General features: G+C 42.4%; 1 protein-coding gene across 10 annotated transcripts in view; it reads left to right on the top strand.

Moving 5' to 3' along the window:
* The window catches only part of ARHGAP24 (Rho GTPase activating protein 24), a 189457-nt gene extending 177207 nt beyond the window's left edge, over positions 1–12250 (top strand). For all 10 annotated transcript variants that reach the window (XM_059844015.1, XM_059844016.1, XM_059844014.1 and 7 more), the window contains 5 exons: positions 4143–4275; positions 5027–5100; positions 5512–5633; positions 8194–9265; positions 11519–12250. In XM_059844015.1, coding sequence (XP_059699998.1) covers positions 4143–4275; positions 5027–5100; positions 5512–5633; positions 8194–9265; positions 11519–11762 — 1645 coding nt within the window. In that variant the 3' untranslated portion in view covers positions 11763–12250. The remainder of the gene's footprint in view (positions 1–4142; positions 4276–5026; positions 5101–5511; positions 5634–8193; positions 9266–11518) is intronic.
* The last annotated feature ends 6931 nt before the right edge of the window (positions 12251–19181 follow it).

The raw sequence follows: 19181 nt of genomic DNA, 5'->3' as shown, positions 1-19181 counted from the left end.
TGACCTTGCCTTGTTAATACTTCCTCTCGGAGAGTTTATGAGGGGCTTGTTGGCTTTGTGCTTGGAGCGCTGACTGCAGCTCTCTGAGCACGCTGTCTGCTGCTCTGAGTGTGAGGCTTGTGCCTGGATTTCTGGTGACCTGCTGGGCTTCAGGCTTATTGTTTATGGTAGAGACAGTGAAAAACTCCAGGGAGTGTAATCGGTCTGACAGCCACTTCCACGGTGTCTGTGGTATCACAAAGGAAAGTGCTGTCAAAACAGCAACGCCATGGGAGATATTAATGACAAAGTTCAGATGAATGGGGCTTTGAATATGATGACTAAGGAGAGGCTGGGACACGTTTGCATTTGTCATGCCCCTGCATGAACAGTGCTGGAGTAGGGGCATGCTCCTTTGGAAATGCCACCATGAATGCAGTATTAATATTTCGGTGAGATAAGTCATCTTTCTCAGACCTCCCACGACAACATGCCCAAATAGCTGTTCCTCAGCTTGCTGCTGCTTTTTATGTTACATTAAATTCCCCACTTTGTGCTTCGTCATTCCCATTTCAAGCTTGTAATTGTGCGCTTGGAGAAAGTCTGCCTCAGTTAATGAGAGTTGTTCCAATTTAGATAACAGAGAATTTTCTGCCAGAATTGACATCCTGTGTTTTAATAAAAATTAATGAATACTTCTAATCATGTTAATTATGAACGTGTAATCATAAAACACTTTGATATTACACAGTCAGATAGCAAAAGAAATACAGTGATAGGTATAATCATTAAATTTCTGTAGCTGCAATGATTCTGGGATGTAGGCAAGGACAGTGCTCAAGGGGGAAATTCTGCCCTGTCTTAAGCTAATCAGTTGTAACTAAAAAAAGTCCATGAGGAAAAGGTCCTCCATAGGCCTGCAAAGATCCATGTTTTAAAAACTACACCAGTTATCCTCAAGGCAGAGATCTAAGTGCTGTCATTTGACTTAGACTGTCGATGGAACACTGTAGACTAAGAAGGGAAATAAATGCTCCCAGTCCTCTAGTTCAGCACTTGTTTGAAACTTACAGCTGTCTTCTGTGGCTTAAAAGTGTTTAGTGGTCTTTGTGGGCTAAAACACCCAAAACACAGATGCGTTAGGACTGGAGTTTGCCATTTTAAAATTTTCCCTTGTAATTTCAAGCAAAAGGTGAAACAAATAATAGTACCTTGCAAGGTCTAAACAAGTCTCAGATTCTGAGAGACTGTCTTTTAGTTACATTATTTATAAAAATACTGACTTTTTTTACCCTCAGTTGCACTCAAGAAAGTTACTAGCTTTTGCCTAAATGCTGATAAAGCAGAATTTAAAAATCCAGTTCTTAAGGAGCTTGGCAAGCAGTATGTCTGTGTATGCAGGCTGTGTTTCTTTTGTTTGGGCTGCCCAAATCTGTATGGTAATTTCTGTACAGATAGATTAAACCTTAAGAAGTGGTCCAATACCATTAAGGGAAAAAAAATAACAAACGTTCCAAAATCTTACTTTGCAACCCCACCATCTCGTGGCAATCCGTGGTATTGCCGTAGAAAATAAGAATCGGAAAATTAGTTTGAAATATTTTATATGTGTCTCTGTCTGCTGGTTGCGACCTGGGTTTCTAATCCCATCTTATAAAACACCTTTCTGTATACTTGTAAGTACAGCATATGCTTCAGGAAGTTAATTTGAGAGCAACACTTCCCAGTTTCCTTCCTCCTCAGCATCCTGCCCCACCATTTCTCCCTCAGTTCTTCCATGGTAGACCCACAATTTTTGGCATTCAGCTTACCTCTCCCAGTGATAACCTAACAGTTATCACTGGGAGAGGTAAGCTGAATGCCAAAAAAGAAAGTTTAGAAATTGCATTAGTTTTCAAGGCTTCTGTCCCCTTTTTCAGCCTTTTTTATCCTTCAGCTGCTGTACCCTCTAGGAACAAGTATTCCACAGCAAGGACTGGTGTGAAATGATTCTTACATGTTACAGGGAGCGTGATCCTGGCAGTACAAAGAAGGGAAGATGTTACTGTGAATCACCTTACTGAGAGACCTGTGTGCCATCTTCTAATTGTTCTTCAGTAATTTCCCTTGCTTAACCTGTTTGATTCTTGTATTTTGGAAAGACCTCTCCAGTTTTATGCAAATAGACTCTGTAAAGAGATGGTTAAGTCCTTCAGCAAAGTGTGAGGAGTTTCCTGGTTTAAATAAGAAAAGCAGTAATAATGAAATCTTCAGAAAGATGATCAATGCTGAGTTGAGATTAGAGCAGAAAGGTTAGAGGCCAAATCTGAATTCAATTCTAGCATTTGAAATCTCATTAAAGAGTACAATCATACCTAGTTTCATGCTAGTAGTTCCCCACATCTGTTATATATGTATTCAAAAAGTGGAGGGGGTAGGCAAACACTGGTTTGAATTCCAGCCACTCTACAACAGAGGGTTGCAATCAAGAGATTAAAATTTGAACTTTAAAAATGTGGGTTTGCATTAGTGTTTTAGAGAGTTTCTCTAGAAAACTCTTTTTGGAATTTGGGCTGGGAATTATTCGTGTTGGCATTAGAAATGTTTTCTGCACATTCATTTTGAGGGGTTTGGTGGTGGTGAACATTAAAACATATACAGTGCTTTATCATCTCTCTACTTCTGACCTACCATACCACATTACTCTAAGGCTGTTCCCACCATTCCTGTTAAGATTTAACTTAGCAAAAGCCGTTACTGTTTTAACAGATTATTCCAAAATAATGATTAACATACCTCTAGCAAAGCTTAAGTGCATCAAATACCAATGGCTCCCTTTGAGACACTGTGAGTTTAAAAAAATACTCCATGTGTGTCTTCAAAGTCTTCTAAGAAAAAGAAAATACATAATAATGCACATTGTGGGCATGTGTGCCTTTCCTGTTTCTTATTAATGAAATGAGCAAAATTTAGTGCCCCCTTCTGTGATTTTTCAGAAATTAGGGTGAAAGATAGCAGCTTGCAGTACAATTCTTTATCTGAACCAGGGAAAGCAAGTAGAACATTCCAGTAAGGATTTGAATAAATGCCTGAGTAGCTAAACCCAGGGATGGAGCCAGACATAATTCAAGAGAGATTTCTTCATGCTAACTTGTGTCTTAAATCTAATTTCTACTTACTTATTTTTAGATAAGTACTGCCAAGTTAACAAGAGTGTAATTTACACACCACAGAAACATTGAAGCACGTGTGATTGCATTGTCTGAACTTGTGGTTGTGATCTTTCTCCCTGTGTTACTTTTAGTGTGCCTGATAAACAGCTGAGGCCCCTACTAACTGTATCCAAAAACCCCTTAAATTTCTGCAAATGCAGTTGCGGGAAGCACGTGTTCTATCAGGCCTTTGACTGCTGGCCCTGTAATGTTACCTGTTCTACAAGCATTCAGACATTTTCTGTTTGGTGCCTCAGCTTATTTGGTAATAAACTGTAATAAGGACAGAGCTAAAACTCATTTCCCAGGGGTTTGTGGTTCTGAGTGTAAAGTTTATCCAGGTTTTCAGTGTAAGAGTACAGCTATAAGGCACAGTAGTCGTTTAGTGGGATCCCGTAGGAAAAAGATGAATGTCAGGGAAAGAGCTGCAATTCCAGGAGGTAGATTTCAACTAAATGCCTGTGGTATATATGGTTTCCTTTAAAACCTGCTTCTTGAATAGTGGTAACAGAGGATGTGGTGATAAAATGGAATTGAGACACACTGGGTGTGTTTTGCGGGCTGGGGCCATCTCTAGTAGGAGAAAAATTCCCAGTGTGTAAATGCCTTGTTTCTAGCTCAGGTGAAAATGAAGTGTCATTTAGGATGATTTTTGCATGTCTGAAGGGAGATGCTTGTCAACAAGAGGCAGGATCTATCTCCTCCATACCTGTCTCTGCAAACAGGGCCTTATGTGTAATTATTTATGGTAATAAATCAGTAGAGTTGATGGACATTTGCCTGTGGGTATCCTGAGTTCTTTATAGGACAAAAAAATCCAACAAAACCAGATTACAGGTAGGATTTGTAAATGTATATATTGCTGATGAGTAAAATGTGGGGTGGCAGTGGAAAAGTGGCAGGTTTTAGCTTGTCAGTCTCACAGTATCATCCTGATTCACATTAATGACTTCTTGTATTCCACCCCAACAGCAACACAGATGTGCACACTGTGGCTTCATTGCTCAAGCTGTACCTAAGGGAGCTCCCAGAACCAGTTGTACCATATGCAAAATATGAAGATTTTCTTTCCTGTGCCAAAATGCTCAGCAAGGAGGAAGAAACGGTGAGTTGGTAACTCAAGAAAAGTGAAATAAAAGGCTGTTCCAATTTTCAGGGGGAGAGAAGCTGGGGGTTGTCCTAATTTAAATGAGCATCTATTAATTGAAGCAGGTTTTGTATGAAAATTCTTGCCACCTGGGTCTTTGGAAGTTCTAAATAAAAGTGTGTAGCATAACCTTAGCTGTATTTATTGCATGTCTCTGAATCCAGTTCAAGTAAACATCATTAGCTTCCATTTTGCATGGAAGAGATGTATATTTTCATGGATTAGATTCTGAACTGTAAGAGGAAGGGTCTTGATGGTTGCTGTTCAACTATTGCTGTTAAATTAGGTGTTATTTATTAGTAATAATCTATTATGGACCAGAACTGGGTAAAATAACCAAGTAGGTTGTTGTAGGAAATGCCAGCTAGTTCAAACCAGAACTGTTCCTGGAAGGCTTAGCCTTGTTATCAGCAGGAGGAATGGAGCCACTGGTCAAAAAAAGAAAGAATGAAAGAAAAAGAAAAGACATGATGAAACCAAGATATTTATTTTCTTCTTTATTTTTTTCCTGAGTTAATCCATGTTAGCATAATCCAAAATGGGTTCTACAAACTGTTTGTTCCTGATCATAACCTGTATTTAATGCTGCACTTTCAGTAGCATGTCTGTTGTCTTGTAATTGGAATTGCTGACTTTTTTTTTTAATCTATGATAAATTATTAAAAAACTGTGCCTACTCACTCTTTATTTTTCCTTAAACCTCTTAAAGGGCCTGAAGGAACTGGTGAAGCAAGTGAAGAGCCTGCCAGCTGTCAATTACAATCTGCTGAAATACATCTGTAGGTAAGTGTTCTTGCAAGACTATCACAATGGTATTTATAAGTGTGAGCTGACAGACAGACCTGTCTGTCTGTGTGCCCCGAAGGAAAAACATTACTCACACTTGGGGGAGTGGAGAACTCAAGTGAAGGTACTGAAATGGTAGGTTTACTGCATGACTAATTTGTTATTTGTTCTATCAAGATTGTGACTTGTCTTTCATAAGCAGGCAAGGAGTGCAAGAAAGTAGAAGTGAATGTATTCTATTCTCTTGATAGGACCTTGTTTTTCCCATTTCTAACTGCAGTTACTGGCTTTGTTTGCATTTGGAATGCAATACTTAAACTATGTTAAGAAGCAAACACATGATTTGACTTTTTTTTTCCCTAATCTTCCTCCTTACATGTTGTTTAAGGACCTCTTTCTTCCTCACAGATTCCTTGATGAAGTGCAGTCGTATTCAGGTGTAAACAAAATGAGTGTACAAAACCTGGCTACAGTTTTTGGGCCCAACATCCTGCGTCCCAAAGTGGAAGATCCTCTGACTATCATGGAGGGTGAGCTTACTGTACATAACTTGTAAGAGAAAAGAAGAAATTTCTTTAGGTTTATTGCCAGCACATACCAGTCTGTGCAGTAACTTCCATATATCTGTTACATAGAGACAGAAATTTTCAACCTGAATGAGCTTTTGGGTTAAATCTTGCAAGCTAGTGTGAAAGGTGCTGAAACATGCAGCATTGCAAACAGACTTTGCATGAGATTGTTCTGCCTTGGCAGCCTCACTAAACATGGACCTTCTCTCTCAAAAATTCCTGCAAGCATAGCATGTTCTTACTCAGCACATGGAGTTAAGTGCAGTTAATATTTCACCTGTGGTTCTTGAGGACAAGGAGGAGCTCAGGTTCCCACTGCAGTGACCCATGTAGAACCCCCACGAGGCAGTTGTACACTGCATGCCTTCCTGAACAGCAGGAATCAATTTACCAGATTGATTGCATGCTCTCATTTACAGCCATGTTCATCTGTAGCATTTTTTGTGATTAAGACAGAAACATGGATGTGACAGTGTCCTCCCATGACTGACTTCCTCCTAGTCTTAGTCTTTGTAAGTTTAACTCTGCATGAAGTACATGATGCCTTTTCTACCATCAAACATGTTTTGTTTAATGTGTAGGATTTGCTCAGCTTTCTCGAAAATTAGGGCTGTACACAAACTGTACACTGAAAATTCAAAAAATGCAGTTTTCTTAGTTTATTTGATACTATATGGAATTTTTCACTTTCCCTGTGAGTATGATACTTTTTCTCTTCCCGGATACAATTCCCTCTATACTTTGTTCATTCACTTGTTTTTCTGAAGCCTTACTTTTTCTCCTCCTTCTTTTTAATTCTTATGACAATGACCGAGTTGTTGTGAACAGAAACATGGCATTTCCAAATCATGTATGAAATCTGTGAATACTGTCTGGAGCAGCTCTCCAGCCTGCTTCTCAACAGCCCTAGAATTAAAATGATGGTGTCTGTTGCAGGAAACGGGATGGATACTACATTCTCTGTGGGAAAACACATAACACCTTTTTAACTCTTGAGAAGTGGGTTTGATTAAATAGATTCATGACCTCTTCTAAGCATTACTATAAGATTTGACATAAGACAGTGCTGATTTGCAATTGGGCTACACATATTTAAATGTATTGGGACTTTGAACAAAGACTACACATTGATTGGTGCCCATGGCCACCCTTCATCATTTCTCTTTGCCTTTTGGAAGATACAGAGCGTTTTTCTTGCATAATCATTCAAAATAAAACATGCACCTCTGGGGAATCATATCTTTATGATGGGGATCAGGATTTGGTTTTGTTCAATTCAGCTGAGATTTCTTTCAGAATTCCAGCCACAGGGAAATTTTTTTCCTGTCAAATGCAGTCATAAAAGTTGCCTGAGGACAAAGCAATGTTTGTAGTAAAGTTCTGCACACAACAGGTAATGTTCTAAGAAGGAATGCAGCTAAGTGTGCCAGGGGATTAGCTAAGTGAATTTTCCTGCTGCCTAGTTCTAAAGTATCATTTTGCCTCAGCAAACAAACAAGTGAGAACAGCTAGAAAAGATACTGAGTACCCACATTGAATTGAGTCTTGGTACATGTATTTTAAAAGGGTGAGATATAAAATCCAGAGTATTATAGAGAAATTGATGTGAAATGACTTTTGCACAGTGGGAATTTATTGATTAGAAAAGCACAGCATGCCTCTCAAAGCTTTTTAGCAGTTTAAAAATGAGGTGATTATTATAACTACCTTGACCTTGTTCCTGAAATATTCTTAATAAACCGTAATGAGGGTCTGTTTAGCAAAATAGAGTTGCACATCTTTATCATGCCAAGTCCAGTTCTAAATGCTAGTGTGTAAATTACAGTGCAGTCAAGTGGTGTGCACACCAAGGGGCTGTTCTTTTAGAGGAGAGGTGGCCATCTATTACAGGAAGCAGCAAGCTGTGGTCCTGCATTACTTTCATAGTGTGCTGTAATGTGGCATAGTTCTTTGGCTGTGTTAAACCACCATGGAGTAGTTAAATGCATTCATATTAAATTAATTCTGTCTCATTACTGCACTGTTTTGCTTGAGAAGACTAAAATGTCTGTTCCAGCAGTGCAAATCCCTTGCCTGCCCATTTGCTGTTAAACTATCAGACGTAAGTGCTGTGCCAGAATGAGACTTTGGTTTTAAAACATTCACCATGTTAAGTGAAAAGCCATCATTTAGGATGATGTTACCGTGTTCTGCTCATGATCTCCTCCTGTGGTCTTCATGGGATGAAGTTACTGTCAGGGTAACAGCTTCTTTGCAAATATTCCCGTTGTTTTTAAGGGGGTCTGTGAGGCCTTGCTGGCTTGGTGTCGTGGAAGGAAGAGATCATGCTGGTGTGGTCCTGTAGCCAAGAGGCACTTCAGCCTTGTTAAACATTCAGGGTGTTACACAGATGGCTGCATTGTGTCAGTGTTTGTATAAGCTGAATGTTTGCTAAGTATTTGTGGAATCTGGGAGATAAAATGTATTTATGCCTTAAATAAAACAGGCCATTCACAACCACGTGCTTGATGTCCCCTTTCAGGTACAGTAGTAGTCCAGCAGCTCATGTCAGTGATGATTAGCAAACATGAAGAGCTGTTTCCCAAGGATGTCGACCCTCAGATGGGACCTGAGGTATGCAACAACAACAACGAAATTCCAAAGAAAACCACTGCAGGGCAGCTGCAGAACAAAGAGAACAACAATACCAAGGAGACGGCAGTGAGGCGCTGCTCGTGGGACACACCCGAGTCTCCCCAAAGGGGAAGCATGGACTGTGAGTCTCCAACTGCTCTGCCAGGCAGCAAGACAAACAGCCCCAGGAACAGCATCCAGAAACCAGATGTCACCAGGAGCCCGCCACTCATGGTGAAAAAAAATCCTGCTTTTAATAAAGGTAGCGGCATAGTCACCAACGGGTCCTTCAGCAGCTCTGTGGAGGGCCCGGAGAAGAGCCAGGCTGTTCCAAACTGCTCCCTGCAAGCCAGGAGAACGTCGTCCCTGAAGGGGCCGGTGACCAAGATGGGCACCCACAGCGTGCAGAACGGCGGGGTGCGCATGGGCGTGTCCAGCACCGACGGGCACGGCAACAGCCTCGGCAGCCGGAGCCCGGGCTGGGCGCCCAATGGCTACGTCACCCTGAGGGACAACAAGCAGAGGGAGCCGTCGGTGGCCGAGTCAGGCCAGCACAACAGGCTTTCCACCTATGACAATGTCCACCAGCAGTTCTCCATGGTGAACTCTGATGACAAACAGAGTGTGGACAGTGCCACCTGGTCCACGTCCTCGTGTGAAATATCCCTCCCGGAGCACTCCAACTCCTGTCGCTCATCCACCACCACCTGCCCTGAGCAGGACTTTTATGCGGGTAACTTCGAAGACTCTGTGCTGGATGGGCCACCCCATGAAGAGCTCTCTAACCCGGGTGACTATGAGAACAAAAGTGACAGGAGGAGTGTGGGGGGCCACAGCAGCCGAGCCACCAGCAGCAGCGATAACAGTGAAACGTTTGTGCCCAACAGTACCAACAACCACAGTGCTTTGCACAGCCTGGTGTCCAGCTTGAAGCAAGAAATGGCCAAGCAAAAACTAGAATATGAGACAAGGATAAAAAGGTAAGATGGTTTGGCACTCTACCATCTGACTGCTTTTTGCAGAGTAAATCCAAATTTCTCCTCTTGTGAATTCACTAGCTGCAGTCACTGCTGTGTCACTCACTAGGTGCTTGCCAATGGTTTGTCATCTTTCAGTGTTGACATCGCTTCAGTGATACTGTGATCCAGAGGAGTTTTTTTCAGAGCAGTTGTTTGCCATGGTTGTGACATGTTATCCTGTTGGTGTCAAAAGTAAAGCCAGAACCTTGTGAGTGTCTGTATAAAATCTAATTAACAAAATCAGTAGCCTCTCACAGTGTTTCCATTATCTCATGCCTACTCTTGAGAGAAAGGCAACTGAGTGTCACCTTTCAGTGAAAGCAATGTTGTGGCATATTCCACTTGTAGTTTTTGGGGACTGGGGAGACTGCTGGACTCCTTTGCAGTCCTCATTCCTCTTGAGAAAGTGCAGCATCTGGGAGTTACCTCTGCTCATTGTCCTGTCTTTGCTCCGCTGCTGAGCCTTTCCTTCAGAGCTCAGACCTGTTAAAAGAGGGCAAGGGAGGGAGGAGGGTGTCTTTATCTACAGATAGAGATAAATGCTAAGCCAAGACTTTGAGGTTATTCACTGATCTCTACAACTACCCACCCCAGCAACCTTGCTCTCACACAGAGCAAGGTTGCTGGTGTGGGTGGTTGTAGAGATCAGTGAATAACCTCAAAGTCTGGGCTTAGCATTAATTAATGCACTCAGCAGTGCGGAGCTGAATGTGCTCTCTTTGTTATGAAGGTTCTTCAGTCGAGCTGTTCAGGACTTCCTGTTCTCACCTCTGTTACACAGCAGCTCTATGCACCGATACCTCTGGCACTGCAAGTCAGATCACAGTGTGAGAGCTGCTGGCAACAGCAGCTGCCAGTCGAAGTGCAGCACACAGAGTGTTGCAGTCTTTCACCTGCATCACTCTTTCCAGCATAGTGTGCAGTGCAGTGAAGCACTTCATTTACAGTTTCATGTGTGCTGAATGCATTTAGTACCACTAACATCATAGGAGGGCTTGGGTTGGAATGGACCTTAAAGGTCATCCAGTTCCAACCCCCTGCCGTGGGCAGGCACGCCTCCCACAAGACCAAATTGCTCAGAGGCCCATCCAGCCTGGCTTTGAGTACTGCCAGGGATGGGGTATCCACAGCTTCTCTGGGTAAGCTGTGCCAGTGCCTCAGCATCATCACAGTAAAGAATTTCTTCCAGTCTTCCAGACATCTCATCTAAAACTACTCTCTCCCAGTCTGAAGCCATTCCCTGTTGTCCTATCACTATACCTGATGAAGGGTCCCTCTGGCTTCCCTGTAGGCCCCCTTCAGATAGTGGAAGGCTGCAATGAGATCTCCATACAACCTTCTCTTCACCAGGCTGAACAGCCCAAACTTTCTCAGCCTGTCATTGTAGAGGAGGTGTCCCAGTCCCATTATCAACTTCCTGGCCTCCTCTGGACCTGCTCCAACAGGCCCATGTCCTTCTTATGCTGGGGGCACCAGAGCTGGACACAGCACTCCAGGTGGGGTCTCAGAGCAGAGCAGAGGGGCAGAATCCCCTCCCTCACCCTGCTGCCCACCCTGCTTTGGATGCAGCCCAGGATCCAACTGTCTTTCTGGGCGGTGGGCACACATGGCCAGCTCATGTTGAGTTTTTCATCAACCATCACTTTCAAGTCCTGAGCAGGACTGGTCTCAGGCTCTTCTCTGCCCAGCCTGTAGGTGTGCCTGGGGTTGGTGTAGGACCTTGCTTCATGACAGCCATATTTGCAGATACATGCATGTCCATATTGGCAAATAAATACAGCAGGCAGGCAGGTCAGCTGAAGGAAGGAGATTAGCAGTGAAACAAAGGCATTTGGGGCACTATTCAGCCTTGTAGGTAACACTACTACAACTAGCAGCAGCTGGGTGTCAACACTTCACGAAGTAAAGGGAATAGTTAGCCTAATTCTGGCGAATTAGATGGAGCTGTTTCCTTCTGTGCCTTTTGCTGTTCAAAGGCATTTTCTAAATGAGCTACCAAAGAGACAAAGGTATTTTTTTAACAAACTGCCAAAGAGTTTGCCCTGTGAGAACAGTTCATGGATGAAGCCATGGTTTGTAGATACGCCAATCAGAAATTCAGTCTAAGCTTTAGAAATGAGAAGATGTGCATGAATTTGTTGGTGGTGTGTGTTTCTGCTTGAGTGAGTGAGGAGTGCTGCTCAGGACCTGTCTGCTTTTATTTCCTTCATGCAGCCTGGAGCAGAGGAATCTCACCCTGGAGACTGAAATGATGGCCCTGCATGAAGAGCTGGATCAAGAGCGGAAGAAGTTCACAATGGTAGAAATCAAAATGCGTAACGCAGAGCGGGCGAAGGAGGATGCAGAGAAGAGGAATGATATGCTGCAGAAGGAAATGGAGCAGTTTTTCTCTACTTTTGGGGAATTGACAGTGGAGTCTCGCAGACCAGAAAGAGGCAACACCATCTGGATCCAGTGAGCTGTGGAAGCATAAGCTGTGGGACTTGAGGAAGGGCTTGGGGGTATTATACTGTATCAGGTGGCTGGTCACCTGTCTGAGGCTAGTACTCAACAAAATGTTACAAACCCTTGAAGGAGGAAATCATACATACATTAAGCAGTCATATCTACAGTGTGTACTTACCAAGTTATACTCTTTGAATGCTTCATGAGACTACTGTCAAGTGTTACAACTGGATATGTGTATATAAATTTAAAAACCACCTTATAGCAAGAGATGTATCTGAAGAAATATTTTAATGCAAGTCTTGTATTTAAACTGTTAAATTGAGATGTTGTTGCAATCAAGCTTTATATAAAGGCTTTTCTCCCTTGCACTTAACATAATAAGCTATTTTTGGCATTGTGTTACCATCAGCTTATTTTGTATATCAAATGGGTTTTTTTGTTTTTGTTTTGTTACCCCTTTTGCTGGGGAGTGAAGATAAACAGATATGTTAAGGTAAATGTGTGGATGGTTAGCCCTGATTTGCGTCGCTTCCAAACGTAGCAGGATTGAGAAACTGAAGTATGACTGAAGTATGCCACGGGAAAAATAAAGCAATACTGCTTTCACAGAATTGATGGCCAGGGGACCAAGTTCTAGGGCACCCCACTGTTAAATAACAAGGATATGTTATTTATATTTGGGAAGGATATGAGGATATGAAGTCAGCCTAGACTGGGGACAGTGACAGAGGGGTAAACAGCTGCCTGGGAACAAAGAGCAGCTTGCTGTTTGGGAGCAAACATGAGTGACCAAATAAGAAGTTGGGGAAAGGGGGACTTAAGGAGAAGTTCATCACATGACCAGAGTTTTTGGTGTAACTTTAAGAAGCCCTGTGCCTCATCACTGCAGTTCAGAGCAGGGATATAAATCAGTTGTTCACACCATATTTGCATCTGATTTACCTCTGCACTCTGGGTGAAGGTAAGTCCTTTTTGTAGTGCTGGTGAAGGCTCACACAGGGAGGTTTAACTGGGGATTCTGGTAACCTTATCGGTGTGATGGGTATCAAAAAAAGCAATAAAATAAATGTCCATGGTAGAAGCTACTGGGGCAGCTGGCAACAAATAGAAAATAAGGAAGAAAACACACCAACATATTCACCACTTGTATTTACAGTGTGTATTAACAAGTTATCACACTGTCATGAATGCTTCAAGAGATTATTGTCAAGTGTTACAACTGTGAAAGTTCCAGGCTCTCGGCATCACCAAGGGAGCACCTAGAGGGAACAGCCTGGAGCATCACAGCAGGCAGAGTGCCCGTGGAAAAGAAACAGCAGAGCCATCCTGTAAATTAATAACTTGTTTGGCATCTTTAAACACAGTAAGTATAACCTGTATTTTCTACACCATGTTAAGGATGTTTGGTTTTAACTTAGCATTTAGGGCTGCAAGCAGTATTATTAGGGAGGGTTGTTGAAACATCTTGGCTTCCCTCTAGTGTCTCTTAAATATACTGCAATTAGTTTTTAATTCACGCTGAAAAAGATTGATGGAGGTGACTTCAAAGAACCTTCTTGGTTATAGTATGGATATTAAACAAGTATTCATTGGGTGTGGGAATTACACTGGGAAGCAAACATGAGATTTTAAATTTCAGAGAAATACAGAGCATTACATGTGGCGCTTGTGGATGCGTTGTTTGTGTGTGGTGAGGTTCTGAGTCCTGTCAGGGCAGCTGCTGTATTGATTGCTGTGAACATGTCCAGTGCAGCTCCAATCTGTGTGCAAATCAAAAAAAAGACAGGGAGAGATCAAGGTATGAATTGCATGTTCTACATCAGTTAGCAGCAATCACAACATGTAGCCACAATGGTGAGAGAAGGAAATAGATTACTATGTTAATTCTGGTTTTTTAAATTGAATGAGAGACCTTGATAACTGATGCAGTAGGCTTCACAATTTTAGCAGTATCTGACATCTGTTGACATGATATGAAAGCCTCTGAGATAAGTATTTTCTTGAACTGGAATTCCTTTATTTACGCTAGATGTACACAGTAGTGAATGCTTCTATCAAACCTTGTGTTAGGCAGGATTTGTCTGTTTGTTTGAAGCTTGACTTTGCCTGCATTTGAAGCTTACCTTCATGTTTCAAAAGATATTTCATACAGTTCCTCAAAGAATGTTCAAATTCCAGTTACATGGCTAAGCACTGACATCCAAGTTTCTTGCTTTGGAGTCCAGAACAAGTCTTCACTGTCTTGCAGAAATCATCTGTGCAGAGGGGGAACTTGAGCAGGCACAGCAAACTTAGAAAATACAATTGACAGCAGATATCCATTCCCATCATGATGCATCCAAAGTACCCCACTCCACCTGTAAGATTGCAGCAGCATTTAGGCTCTGGTGATAAAGTTTATTTATGTCCTTTAAATGGTCATCTTCATGCTCCTGTTATTGTCCTAGTTCTTCAAAAGCACAAAGTCCTTGATGTTTCTTATGTTGAGAATCTAACACTGGTCACTTCTTAGCTGAATGCTACCATTGCCAGGTGGCACACAACTCGTGTGCTGCTCTGTTCCCTTCAGCATGTCCAGCCTGTGTGTGAAGTGACCTGCTGGGAAGGGTGTGCTGATGGAGCCAAGTGGCCAGAAGATAAAATCACACTCCCTCTCATTCAGTGCAGTGGAAAGGGGCAGGATTTATTCACAAGATTAAGGTTAATGCAGACTGAGCCCGAAAGCTGTGAAAAAAAGCCTATAAGGATTTCATGCAGTGCATTTGTAGATCAGTGTCTCTCATAAAGGCAGTTTTTAGGATTCTTACCTGCTAAGGTACTGAATATAACTGAGATAACTCATTTTATCACCAGTTTGGGAAATGGAACAAGTCAAGTCACTACAGGCCAAGCTAACAGTGTTACCTGCTGCAAGAGAGCACTAAGTTTCAAGTATCAGTTAAAAAAAGGTTAAGAAATTTGCTTTTAGCTCTTCCTCACAGGTCTGTGAGCTCCCCAAGTTAATAGTCTGTTGTGTGAGTTCACTAGCCAGCTCCAAGCTGAGAATGGCAGTTCAGCTCATTGCAGCACATTGTGCCTCTGCCTCCTGCACAGCTCACAAGACACAAGGCTTTTACAATTAAACAGCACCGATGGGGAAAAAATCTATTGAGCTGATGACCTTCTGGTCCAATCCCAAGGTTCACATTACATCCAAAAGCATAATTTCAAGACTCACAAGCAAACTAGAGTTGAGGCACAGAGAGTAAGAGAGTGATGCATGCTTAACCCCATCTCCAGCCACATCATGGGAGCACTGGGATGGGTGCTCATTCCTTTACGTGCCTTTGCACAGCAGACTGGAGAAGTGGCAGACACACCCCATAACTCTTGAGTGTTAGATGCTGGTGTTCTGCTTTGAGAAGCTTTTGTCTCCCCTTCTGTTTGTGAGAGTCCTGCTACACATTTGGAGCATGCTCTGGTGCAGCAGAATAAATAAAGTTACTACACGTCTTTGCCACATGTTGTTATTTCAGTAGCTCAGCACCAGTTTCCCAAACACTAAGATTAATAAATAAAATACCATGTGAAGTGATTTGCAAAACTGGTCTTGGGTTTTCATGAGAACAAAGAGGAAAGGAGCTTGCTGATATTACTGCTCTTAAGCAGTACTTGATCTAGTAGTTAAAGTGCTGGCCCAGAAATTTTTGAGAAAGATACTAAGATTTCCTAAAAAAACCTAATATTTAACAAATATTTCTTGTGTAGCATCCCTTGTGGGATGGAACAGAGTCAGGATAAGGACAGAATGAATAAGCAGGTACAGTGATTTGCACATTTTGACAGCCCAGTCAAAACAGTGAGTTGCCTCCAGCTGCTCTGCATTTGAACACTTCCTGGATGAGTGAAACTCCTAATTAATTTCCTTTCTTACTCTTAAGTCCCTCTGGAGTCTGTCCATTGAAGAGGAGAGTGCAGACTCTGTGCCCCTGGCAAATCTGCAAGGAAGCAGAGGAGATGGAAAGGGGAGACGGGCAAATAGAAATTAACACGTACTTGTGATGTGGGCATGCAAAAATAGAGGAAACAGATGGGAGAGATGAGGAAAACAAGGAAGTTAATATACCTGAAATTGCCATGTGTAGGTGGTAGTAATCTGCCCTCAGTTAAGAGCATTCTTTCTGAGAATGTTGTATTATTCTTTCAGAGCTTTTTTGGCTCTAAATTGCTTTGTGGGCTGACACCAGGAGCTGGCTCAGCTGTTCCACGACTACCTGCCTTGCTTTTGTGGATCCTGTGTGCCAGCATTGAGTTCCTGCGGGGAAACACCCAGCAAAGCCATTGCCGTGGCAGTGACAGGAGGGAGGGAGCCCAGAAGGTCGGGCAGTTCCCCTGGGTTGCCAGCTCTCGCTCTGGAAACTGCTAATGGCCCTGCACTGTCATCCGGCATCTCTGGAGCAGTGCTGCTCAGGAAATGAGATTCACGCTGATGCAAATTGCCGTGGCTCTGCAGAGGTTTAGGAAGCGGTGGGAGACACTGAGAGCTTTCCCTGCCAGGCTTTTAGAAGCTGTCATAATGTGTGTAATTACAATTAGCGTTGGTGATCTGGTTTTATTGGAAAAAGGCTTGTCAGCAATAAAACAGGTTTCTTTAGTATGCCCGTAATAATGGAGAGTGCAAAAATTTTTTTGAGGCCAGAATCATAATCGTGATGCAAATGTATTCCTTGCTTTTTCCCAGAGGGATCCAGGATAATGAGCTTTATATGCAAGACAATTCCACTTCTGAATCTTATAAATGTAAGAACGGAAAACCCCTTCTACCTCTGTGTTTTACTCTCTTCATGAGAAAGAGGTTTAAGGTGATTAATGTTCAGTAGCACTTTGTGTTTAAAATACTATTATGAACATGGCTGTTATTTTTTAAGCATGTGGTATTTAGGAGGTGTCTTGGCTTAGAACCAAAATAGGTAATTTTGAGCACCAGTATTTTCTCTCTTGTGCATGGGACAAGGGTGCAATCTTGATTTTTTGACCTTAAAAGTTAATGTACTGAAATTTACTACATTTACTGAAATGTAGTCTACAGTTCAGTAAAAATAGTGGTGATTGTTGTATATAGCATTACTTGCAAATCAATTTCCCAAACTGTAACAAAAACATACTCTAAATCTTCAGCATTGCTGAGCTATGCCAGCAACTGGTATTTTTGATTGTGCATTCTGTGTATCAGGATGAATGACAGGACGTGGATTTTGGCAGAGCAGGATGACAAATGTAGTGCTGTTCCCACTTTTAACCTAGACTGAGCACTCTGGTGAGGTTTTGCTTAATTTCCTCTTGCAGATGTGTGCCTTGTGTAACAGTGAGACCTTAACTCTGAGGTAAAGTTGTGTGTGGAAAAAGTTACAAATTCACACCTCCCTCATTCCATAGGAGTTCCCATGAGTAGACATGCCTTAATACTAATAGTGCATGTGGCTAATGGATATATTTGTGTAGTTTAATGGTATTAATAGTGACTGCATCACAATTGACTTAATTTATATTCTTCTGTCTGACTGGAGGGACCTACATCAAAGGAGGCTGAAATGGAAAGTAAGCAGGGTATGAACCATGGCAGAAATGAAGCATCTCTGGAGGCAGTTCCAAAGGCCATTAAGAGAACAGTTCATGAACTATTAATGTATTTCTGTGCTGCCAGCTAGGCCTGTTTTTCCCAAGGCCCAAAAGCACACTAAGCTATTAAAAACTTTGTCTAACAAGGGAAGAGGTGGAGACCTGCTAGTATCTACTCTGGAGGATATGCTGAGTAAAGATGGACAGCTTTGGATGCCCTGGAGCCAGGGGAGCTGGGTACATTTGCAGTAGTTTGCAGGACCAGGCACACATCCCACCTGGGGCTCTCAGTCCCCAGTCCAGCCAGTAAGCCCAAGTGGCATCTATTTTAGGAGCAGTTGTTCAGGAGAACTTCTGTGTGGATTCTGTGTTCTTCTGTGTTGATCACACACACTTTAGAGGTGTGTGGTGCTGTGGATTAACAGTGTGACAGGTTTTTGTTCCCTGACAGTTTCTGGGCAATTTTTAAGAAAATGTAAACAAATTACTTGTGTACCCCTTCTCTACCATTCAAGTTCTACTGTCAAGGCAAACAGGAAGAAAGAAGGGGGAAAAAAAGAAAACCCAGTTACAGTTGTAGTATCTGTTTCTTTGTTTAAACCTTAGAATCTCAGTGGACCTGTATAAACCCCATTCTTTGCAAGCTTGTAATTCCAGTGCACTGAAGCACACCTCAGGCAGGCCCTGCTCTCTGCTACTTTGGTTATGCATTGCAGTACTTAACAATAAACCTTGTTTTTGCTGTGGGGAGCCCAATCCATCCCACCTCAGCAAAGGCAATTAAAAATGCAGGTTAGCAGGAGGCTGAGGTCCGCCCTGGTGAGCACGAATCAACAGGCCTGTCGCAGACATTGATTTCCTACCTAGGAATTTAAAAAAATTACAAAATAGTCAGTTGTGAATGTTAGGTATAAATATTGCATTGATTTTGATATGAAATAGAAGAGGAATATATAGTTAATAGGTGTGTGCTGAACACATTAGAAGAGGTCAGCAGAATGACTTGGATTTGGCCTGAGAAGCTGGAGTCGAATCAGTGACCCACCAGCAATAGTGCATCACCTTTGTGTGATGGCTGACTCTGAGGGTGGTGTTTAGCTCAAAGTCTGTGGTACTACAGAAATACAAATCTGCTCTTGTCCTCTATAGAGTCTCCTCTAAATCAGGCAGGGCCTAATTAAAGGCCTTAGAGAATTATTAAAGACTTACCTTTGGGATCAAACATGGCCTACTATCAACAGAATACAGTGTCCAGAAACTGGGCAAGTTCCAGGAAACTGGCCGCAATCCCGACAACTGCTTGGTTGTTCAGTGCTTAATCTCTGGACATCTACTCTGTTGGATTTATTTCCTTTTTCCTGATCCACTTTTGCTGAACTGTTCACACTGAAGCACCACTTAACAGTGAATATTCCCTAAGTTCTGATTTATGCACGGGATGTGTGAGATGGGGACACAGTCAGAAGGCAAGAGATGTCATCCTGCTGGAAGCAATGTAGCCACAAACCCCTATTCATAGCACTGCAAAGGCTTTCAGGGGGATTGTCCTGCACTCTGTATGTACAGACACGCTGTCACAACCATGAGAGTGCCGTGCAGACACAATGTCTTTGTTTTTGCAGGCTGTTCAGTGCTGAATTGGCTGGTGTGGTGAAGGAGGAGGTGCTAGTGGATCACAGGAGCTTGTACATCAAGTAGTAAAACCAAGAGCTCCCTAATTCAGAGGATGACTGCCCAGGAATTTAGAGATAAATGCAAAATTCTGCACCCCCTTTTTTTTTTTTTTCCTTCTTCTTTGTGGATATGGAGGGGCAATTGAAAGGCAATAAAG

This window comes from Haemorhous mexicanus, chromosome 4, assembly GCF_027477595.1.
Source record: "Haemorhous mexicanus isolate bHaeMex1 chromosome 4, bHaeMex1.pri, whole genome shotgun sequence".
Lineage (NCBI taxonomy): Eukaryota > Metazoa > Chordata > Aves > Passeriformes > Fringillidae > Haemorhous > Haemorhous mexicanus.
This window is presented reverse-complemented; position numbering and strand designations above follow the sequence as displayed.